Raw genomic sequence first — 10,000 nt, forward strand, 5'->3', positions numbered from 1 at the left:
GACACTACGACCCTTGGACACGATGGTACGACCCTTGAGCACGACGGTACGACCCTTGGGTACGGCGGTATGACCATTGAGCACAATACTACGACCCTTGAGCACGACGATATGATACAATGTCACAAAGTACGACCCATGGCATTAATAGCCTGGCTTTTGACCAGAAGAGTCGTACCATCGTGTTCAAAGGTCGTACCGTCGTGTTCAATGGTCGTTCCGTCGTGTTTAAGGGCCGCGCCGTCTTAGCCAAGGGTCGTACCGTTGAGCTCAAGGGTCGTACCGTCGTGCTCAAGGATCGTATCCGTCGTGCCCAAGGGTCGTACCATCATGTCCAAGGGTCGTACTGTCGTGCTCAAGGGTCGTACCATCATGCCTAAGGGTCGTACCGTCGTGCCGAAGGGTCGTCCCATCGTGCTCAAGGGTCGTGCCATCGTGCCCAAGGGTCGTCCCATCGTGCTCAAGGGTCGTACCTTCGTGCTCAAGGGTCGTCCCATCATGCCCAAGGGTCGTCCCATCATGCCCAAGGGTCGTACCGTCGTGTCCAATGGTCGTACCGTCGTGCCCAAGGGTCGTACCGTCGTGCCCAAGGGTCGTACCGTCGTGCTCAAGGGCCGTCCGATCATGTCCAAGGGTCGTACTGTCGTGCTCAAGGGTCGTACCGTCGTGCCCAAGGGTCGTACCGTCGCGCTCAAGTGTCGTACCATCATGCCCAAGGGTCGGACCGTCGTGCCCAAGGGTCGTACTGTCGCGCTCAAGTGTCGTCCCATCATGCCTAAGGGTCGTACCGTCGTGCTCAAGGGTCGTACCATCATGTCCAAGGGTCGTACCGTCGTGCTCAAGGGTCGTACCATCATGCCTAAGGGTCGTCCCATCATGCTCAAGGGTCGTCCCATCGTGCCGAAGGGTCGTCCCATCATGCCCAAGGGTCGTGCCGAAGGGTCGTCCCATCATGCCCAAGGGTCGTGCCGAAGGGTCGTCCCATCGTGCTCAAGGGTCGTCCCATCATGCCTAAGGGTCGTACCATCATGTCCAAGGGTCGTCCCATCATGCCTAAGGGTCGTACCGTCGTGCCCAAGGGTCGTACCGTCGTGCCCAAGGGTCGTACCGTCGTGCCCAAGGGTCGTACCGTCGTGCCTAAGGTTCGTACCATCGTGCTCAAGGGTCGTCCCATCATGCCTAAGGGTCGTACCATCATGCCTAAGGGTCGTACCATCATGTCCAATGGTCGTACCGTCGTGCCCAAGGGTCGTCCCATCATGCCTAAGGGTCGTACCGTCGTGTCCAAGGGTCGTACCATCATGTCCAATGGTCGTACCGTCGTGCTCAAGGGTCGTCCCATCATGCCTAAGGGTCGTACCATCATGCCTAAGGGTCGTACCGTCGTGTCCAAGGGTCGTACCGTCGTGCTCAAGGGTCGTATCCGGCATATTCGTAAGGGCTAAGTACCTTACGCCATCTGTCCAGACCCCCATAATGATTTATAGCTAGCCATCCCCCACTCGGCTGTAAGAACCAGGGCCGGCATGGACGATCCGGCCGAATCTCCCTTATGGGCTGGTGGCTCTTATAGGCAGTCGTTGGTTACCCCCTTCTTGCCACGTAGGTTACGATAAATAGCTGAATAATATATTTGCTTTCTGATTATTATTATTATTCATGTATATATAGATAGATAGATAGATGGATAGATAGATAGGTAGATAGATATGATTTTTAGTGGGATATAGGGAGCTATAAAGGAGATCAGGGGATAGGGGAAGAGGGACACATGCTGTTCAGTCACTAAGGGCGAATATCTGATTCTTTCACCCGGGCTTACCCACTCTTTACTACGTGCGGGGCCTACCGGGCCTCGGCCATGCCTCATTAATCACAAGCTTTTATAATTAACATTCACACCTGCTTAATGAGGGCTTGTTTGGGTAGGGGGGGTAGGGGGCGACTCAGGGATAGAAAGGGGGGGAGGTTCATGGAAGACGGATAGAGGGAACAGTTGGTCAGATAGAGCTGGATAGGTTATATATATATATATATATATATATATATATATATATATATATATATATATATATATATCTTTTTCATACATATTCGCCATTTCCCGCGTTAGCGAGGCTGCGTTAAGAGCAGAGGACTGGGCCTTAAAGAAAATATCCTTACTTGGCCTCCTTCTCTGTTATTCTTTTGGAAAATTAAAAAAAAAAACGAGAGGGGAGGATTTCCAGCCCCCCCGCTCCCTCCCCTTTTAGTCGCCTTCTACGACACGCAGGGAATACGTGGAAAGTATTCGTTCTCCCCTATCCACAGGGATGATATATATATATATATATATATATATATATATATATATATATATATATATATATATATATATATATATATCTTTCAGACATGCTGTCACTGGCATGCTCGGGTCTGTATAGATATAGAGAAGTTAGAAGTGTTAGAATTAGACTCGTGGAAAGCTCGAGGGATCGTATAGAAGTATAGAAAATACAGGAACGTTAGATGTGATTAGGGGGAACTGGTCGATGTGTTGTCTATTTGCAAGTTCCGTCAAGCATGAATCAGTTGAGCATTGCAGAGAAACGTGAAGTGGGACGTTGGTGAGTGTGATCGGCCCGTCCGAAAACGGGAGATGGGTGAGTAAGGTGCAGGTACACGAAGGGAAGATGGACGTGCTGTATGTGAAGAGGATGGTTTCATGGGTCTGGCTAGGGTGAAGGTCAAAAAGGAGGAGGGAAGTTTCAAGATTGAGGAGGGAGGAGGGAAGTTTCAAGATTGAGGAAGGAGGAGGGAAGTTTCAAGATTGAGGAAGGAGGAGGGAAGTTTCAAGATTGAGGAAGGAGGGGGGAAGCTTCAAGATTGAGGAAGGAGGAGGGAAGTTTCAAGATTGAGGAAGGAGGAGGGAAGTTTCAAGATTGAGGAGGGAAGTTTCAAGATTGAGGAAGGAGGAGGGAAGTTTCAAGATTGAGGAAGGAGGAGGGAAGTTTCAAGATTGAGGAAGGAGGAGGGAAGTTTCAAGATTGAGGAGGGAAGTTTCAAGATTGAGGAAGGAGGAGGGAAGTTTCAAGATTGAGGAGGGAAGTTTCAAGATTGAGGAAGGAGGAGGGAAGTTTCAAGATTGAGGAAGGAGGAGGGAAGCTTCAAGATTGAGGAAGGAGGAGGGAAGTTTCAAGATTGAGGAGGGAAGTTTCAAGATTGAGGAAGGAGGAGGAAGTTTCAAGATTGAGGAAGGAGGAGGGAAGCTTCAAGATTGAGGAAGGAGGAGGGAAGTTTCAAGATTGAGGAGGGAAGTTTCAAGATTGAGGAAGGAGGAGGGAAGTTTCAAGATTGAGGAAGGAGGAGGGAAGTTTCAAGATTGAGGAAGGAGGAGGGAAGTTTCAAGATTGAGGAGGGAAGTTTCAAGATTGAGGAAGGAGGAGGGAAGTTTCAAGATTGAGGAAGGAGGAGGGAAGCTTCAAGATTGAGGAAGGAGGAGGGAAGTTTCAAGATTGAGGAGGGAAGTTTCAAGATTGAGGAAGGAGGAGGGAAGTTTCAAGATTGAGGAGGGAAGTTTCAAGATTGAGGAAGGAGGAGGGAAGTTTCAAGATTTGCTCTGATTGGTGTCGGTATCGGTGGCCGATTCTTATCGGGTCTCTCGTCAGACCTCCCGGTGGGCCAGAGGGGTCAACGGTGATCACAAAACCAGTTCCTTTACATATGTATTGCCGTTATCGTCGGCCTTGGTCATCCTGGGAGTGGTAAAGGGGGAGCGTAAAGGCGGAGGCAACAGCAGTGCGTCCCCTCGTGTGTATGTGTGCGTGTGTGTGTGTGTGTGCGATCTTGATTGCCCGTGTGCGTGCAGTGTGTGGCGTGGTGGTGGGCGTGCTTGCGTGCGTCGAGTTCGGTGAGGGAGGAGAGGGAGAGAACGGGGGTTGTGGGGGTGGGTGTGGGCTTTAGGTTGTGGCTTGGAGGCCACAGTGTGTTGTACCCTGCAGCGCCAGGAGGGGATGTGTCTGGTGAGGCGAGATGTTGATCTGTGTCAAGCCTCGATCGCTGTTTTGGGCAGCGGTTGGCGTGGTCTGGGGAGGAGCGGGGCCGCACATCCAACATCAGGCGCTGCTGTAGGTTCGACCGTGGCCCCCGCGGGCCGGTCACCCTCATGCATTACTGCAGACCCAGGCTGTGGCCTGCGGGCCACATTGGCCCCATCCTCTGCTCACTCGGTTAGGCCAGGTCTGGCCAGGTTCACGCTGAAGGTAATAAATTTGTGGCCATTTTTTTTTTGGGGGGGGCCATTCTTCCTCTTCTGCAGGTTGTCTACACTATTGATGCTCCTCTTCCTCCCTCCTCCTTCCTTCTCTGCTCTTCCCTCCCTCCTCCATCACCTCCCCCTCCTCCTCCTCATCTTCCTCCAACATTTGGACACCATTTATGATGTTAACTGCAGCAATAATCCTGTACACCTACTTCATGAATACTGCATGAAGACGGTGTTGAACCTTGCGGCATGAAGCCCCAGAGCCCAGAATACCATGCTGGCACCAGTTAGTGCTTGTACAGGAGTATAGCACCTATTTCCACAGGTCCGTAGGGCTGTTAATCGCTCGGCGGGCCGTATCGCCACTTCTTACATCCGTGCAAGAGGGTCCTAAGGCGACGCCTCATACCAGATAACATAGATTTTTTTTTTCTTTGGCGTTTATAGTGGACGTAGGACCCCAGGCCTTTTGATGAGGGTTTCGAGCCCTGGACGCTGCTTTACAGAGACGTGGCGTTGCGTAGCTGTGTTACAAGCTGCTGTTTCTTCCTCATCAAGGCATATATATATATATATATATATATATATATATATATATATATATATATATATATATATGTGTGTGTGTGTGTGTGTGTGTGTGTGTGTGTGTGTGTGTGTGTGACGTATGTACCAGATGTGGAATGAAGGTATATATCTTGCTTTCTCGTTCCTCCCTCACACATGCAACGACCAGAATGGTTGTGGATGAGAGAGAGAGAGAGAGAGAGAGAGAGAGAGAGAGGGAGAGAGAGAGAGAAGCAGGTGTGTGTGTGTGCCATTGGTTATATCCGACGACGCCGTCATGCACACGGTGCAGCATCTGTGATGACTGCAGTAGATGACCCCGTTCCTCCCCGCCTGACCCCGGAAGTGGTTCTCGTCCACAAACACCCCCGCCAACACAGGGCCTTTCCGTACGTGTCGCCGTTTGAAACGTAGTCCCGACAGGGGCCCCAAGTGTGGTTGACACGGTCTTCAACACGATGATAATCCTCTCTCTCTCTCTCTCTCGTCACCATCTTGGTCCCCGAGACCAATCAGGCCTTATAAAAGTACCTACAGACGGGCGGCCCTGAATGGTGTTATCGTACGCAGCGCCTCCCGTCCGCGCCAGCCCAGCCTAGCCCATGTCATCTCAGAGATTATCGTATCGATTATTCAGTATTAACGTACTGCCCTTGTTAAGTCGTGCAGCCTCCGTCAGCTGATACTGTTGTCCCGCAAATTCCATGAGCGACGAGAGTGTGACCCTTGAGGAAGACGGTACGATCCTTGGACTCGAAGGAGGAACGACCCTTGTGTGTGAAGGCGTGACCTTTGACCCGAACCCTTCCCAAGACTTAGTGGAAGGAAGCAAGAGATTACAGATTCCAGTGGAAGGGAATGTTGCAGGAAAATACGGACTGATGACCAAACATGAGAACGAAAGAACAGTAGATTCAGAAAAAAGTTTAATGACACTTCTGGGCTATGACAAGACACCTAACGGGTCAGGAGGCCAGATCAGCTCATCTTCACTATGCCCTCGACACCTTTGATCTTACCCATGCAGATCAGGTGGTCATGTCAAGCTCATCTTCACTATACCTTCGACACCTTTGATCTTACCCATGCAGATCAGGTGGTCATGTCAAGCTCATCTTCACTATGCCCTCGACACTATAGACCTGACCCATGCAGATTAGGACGTCAGGTCAAGCTTATCTTCACTATACCCTCGACATCTCTGACCTAACCCATACGGATCAGTTCAAGGTCAAGCTCATCTTCACTACACCCTCGACACCAGTAGCCTCTGAACTGACCCATATGGATGAGGAGTTCAAGGTCAGGCTCATCTTCACTATACCCTCGACAACAGTAGTGCTGACCTTTATCCTCACATTTCAGGTGAGAGGCTACGGTTGAGTCACAGATCGTTAGAAAGATACGAATACAACGCTAGCGCGCGAACAGTTACGTCACCCATCTATCGCTGTCGCTCACCGTCATGCTAATCTGGGAGGGAGACAGTATCAAGAGACACCGCCCCATCACATAGTTGTTGATGCACCTCGAAAACCCTAACTTTACTTCACCCTCGACAAAACGCATCTTCACACTCTCGACAGATGCATCTTAATCCACACCATCGGCAAGACTCATCTTCACCCCATCATCTTCATGATGTTGTTGTGAGCAATGTCGAGGGTGTTGTTGAGAGCAATGACGAGCTTGCTGTTGAGAGCAATGACGAGGTTGTTGATCACAGAGGAGGCGGCAGTGATGACGGCAGCAGCGACGACGATGACGACGACGACGATGACAGCAGTTCGACCCACATGATAACGGTGATAGGGGGAGTGTCAGTGACGTTGTTGACAACGATCTGTCTCTGGAAATGCTTCAGTAAATGTTGCTGAGCTGGCTGGTGGCGGATTTGCCTTATACGTGTTGAGTGGCATTAAGTTCCTTTTGGATATGTGATGAAAGGAAATATAAGTACGCAGTATCCCTTATTGATATATAGAAGGAGAAAAATGTGCATCATCCCTTATTGTATGCTATTACGTCTTTTTGATTTTTAGATTTAAGGAATTTTATGTCTTTGGAAGTGTATTGTACTCCTCTTTCGTGTCATTGACAATATTATATGAATTATTGTGAAAGTATTGTAAACGTTATAATCATTAGTTATTGTATAAAGAAGTGCTTGTTATATTATTGGGAGCAGGAGCTGAATTGCTGGAACGTAGATTCGCTCTCTCTCTCTCTCTCTCTCTCTCTCTCTCTCTCTCTCTCTCTCTCTCTCTCTCTCTCTCTCTCTCTCTCTCTTGTCATACTGACGCAGACGTTGCCTGGATAAGGATAAGGTACAGGTGGTGGATGTACGAATGAGGGAGGTCAAAGGCTAACACTGTCGAGTGTATAGTTACGATATCTTTTGACCTAACTCGAACGGATGTAGTGGAGATGAAACGTATAACTAAGAGGTCGTATGACCTGTATGATGGAGTTACCTTTGGTCTGATCAGGTCAGAGACCAATACTGTTAAGTGTATATATGTCTTGACCTGACTCGTACGGATGTAAAGATGTTGAGTATTGTCAAAAGATCATATGACCTGACACATAAGGGTAAAATAGTAATGTTATCGAATGCGTAGTGAAGATGTCTTTTGACCTAACTCTGACGGATTTAGTGAAGATGAAAAGTATAGTTAAGATCGTATGACCTCCAGTCTGGTGGAGTTACTTTTGACCTGACTCGTACAGATGTAGTGAAAATGTAGAGTGTTGTTACACGATCCTTACACGTAAGGACCGTATAATGAATTAGGTTGTATACGGAATAGTGAAGATGAGAATTTTGGCCATGATGATGAGTGTGACCGTGCTCAGGGAAATACGAGCTGGTCAAATGTTGGGGGTTCTGGTTGTTTGCTTTTAAAGGGGGGGGGAGATTTTTTTCAGTCTATCCTAGATGAGATGTTGGGGGGGGGTGTTTCTTTTTCTTTGTCTTTATTTTCATTGTTTTTCGTTTCCAATAATCAGCACTCGTATGAAATATCGTGAAGACACGTTTGACCTGACCCGTAAAGGGCAAGCTGAATGGCCATTTGAAATATTTCGAGGCCTTCAACCCTCTTGTCTCACGTGTTAGACGAAGACCATCCCTCCCTCCCAGTCCCACGGGGCAAGGAACTTCAAGGTCACTAAGGCTCACTCGGGCCCCCTTCTATCACCCTGTAATGACACCTCGCCCACTGTACGCTCTATACTTGCCTCCACCTACCCTATAGCCATGTACCCTTCGCCTATGGTGTGCTCTGTACTTGCCTCCAACCTACCCTCTAGCCATGTGCCTTCCACCTATGTGCTCTGTACTTGCCTTCACCTACCCGATAGCCATGTACCCTTCACCTATGATGTGCTCTGTACTTGCCTCTGCCCAGCCATGTACACTACACCTATGATATGCTCTGTACTTGCCTTCACACAACCATGTACTCTCCACTCATGCAGTGGTGTGTGTATGTGTAGCTGACTTATAGAAATATGAAATTAAACATCAATCCAATAGGGTTTTTGGTCTTCAGATGAAGATATTGATGTGTCCAGACCTGACCATGATCACACCATACGTATGTACCCCCAGCTACAGAAAGCTCAGTTCTTCTATACCATTTGGCATCGATTTAGTAAACCATCTGTGTTATTGTGGGACTGACAGAATCCTGAACAGTAGGAACTCGCCCGGACGTCACACGCAAGAGAGTTACATCTCTACCTAGTAAACGGTTATTGGAGGTTCGAGTCCCACATATTGCATAGGAAGATAATCGAATTCCTCGATAGACCGACTGTGCATGTATGTTTTTTTTCTGTTTTTGGTGGCTAACCTAGAGACACGCGCAGAGGTATACCCTGTGCCCTTTGGATGCAAGGAACCGAACGTGTCGCATATGTTCGATAGCTTGGCAAGACAGACTGGCCTCTGGTCAGTATGAAGGCCTTGTGTTTGATACTTTGCTGATGTCGTCCTTTGATATAGGCCGTTGTAAGGCGAGAGGGGCTTGTCGTAGGGATGATATCCCATACGCCGGAGGTAGGGATGGGTGGGGGTAGATGTCTGATTGAATCTGCTGAAGAGTTGAGGAGATTTTAGAGGGAATACCGCTGATACGAGATTGAAACTGGCAGGTGTCTGGTGCACCTGGGGAGCCACCCCCCCCCCCCCCCCCCCCCATCCCGGACTTCCTTGAAGGTGTACCAGCCCGCGCCGGGTTGCACGACATAGACGAAATGCAGCATCGAATAGCCTGGTAGAGCAGGACATGCACCCAGCTTAGCTTTGGTAGCAAGACCGACCTTTGTTGTTGAACGCTGTCTTTAAGGGTACATGTGACGTAGCTTTGTAGATATGGGTTAGTTACTTCCTGTGGGGGTGGATGAATGCATGTTAGTTAAGGGTCACCAGGGGAAAGGGGTCATGATTACAGACAGGAGGTGGTGCTGGGCGCTTGCCCACGCCTTTAGATGTGTCGTCGCTAGAGAGAGGTTGTATACTAACGTGGTCTCTTGTGTTACAGGTGATGGGTGTGAGGGTGCGGGCGCGCGGGGGGGCGTGGGCGTGATGGTGGGGCGCCCGTAATGCGCGAGTCACCCCTGGAGGGAGCCACCGCCCCCCGGAACAAGCAGGCGCCCTCCAGCCTCAGCGGGGCGACTGCTGGCTCCGTGGGTGCCTCCGCCCACCCACACCCCCACCAGCCACCCCACCACCGCCCCCACCACCCGCCCAAGCACCAGCACCACTACCACCACCACCACGCCTCCAAGAACCAGCACCAGCATAACTACCAGACCACCAACAACACGCAGAACGCTGCCGCCTACCCTCAGGCCAAGCAGAAGACCGTCGCCTACCAGCAGGGCAAGCAGCAGACGCAGCAGTACCAGCACCAGCAGAGCACCACTGCTGCTCCCTCACCCCAGCAGCAGAGAGGTCAGCCGGGTCAGCAGCAGCAGCAGCGCCTGCAACAGCAGCAGCAAGGTGGACCGACCGGCCAGCCTCGGCAACAAGCGCCCAACTTTGAATATGACGACCAGGAGTGGGACGTGGGCGTGGGCGACCTGATCATTGACCTCGACGCCGACATCGCCCAGGCGGACCGTGGGAGGATGAGCTCCGCCGCCCCGCCACCCCAGCACCACCATCACCACCACCATCAT

The 10,000-nt window shown here is 50.2% G+C and overlaps 1 protein-coding gene across 3 annotated transcripts in view; it reads left to right on the forward strand.

The window, feature by feature from the left end:
• LOC139753400 (uncharacterized) overlaps positions 1 to 10,000 on the forward strand; it is a 277,499-nt gene that overhangs the window by 195,994 nt on the left and 71,505 nt on the right. For all 3 annotated transcript variants that reach the window (XM_071669860.1, XM_071669858.1, XM_071669859.1), the window contains exon 4: positions 9,361 to 10,000. This exon is cut by the window's right edge and continues 777 nt beyond it. In XM_071669860.1, the coding sequence (XP_071525961.1) occupies positions 9,422 to 10,000 (579 nt within the window). In that variant the 5' untranslated portion in view covers positions 9,361 to 9,421. The remainder of the gene's footprint in view (positions 1 to 9,360) is intronic.

The sequence above is a fragment of the Panulirus ornatus genome, chromosome 14 (genome assembly GCF_036320965.1).
Source record: "Panulirus ornatus isolate Po-2019 chromosome 14, ASM3632096v1, whole genome shotgun sequence".
NCBI lineage: Eukaryota > Metazoa > Arthropoda > Malacostraca > Decapoda > Palinuridae > Panulirus > Panulirus ornatus.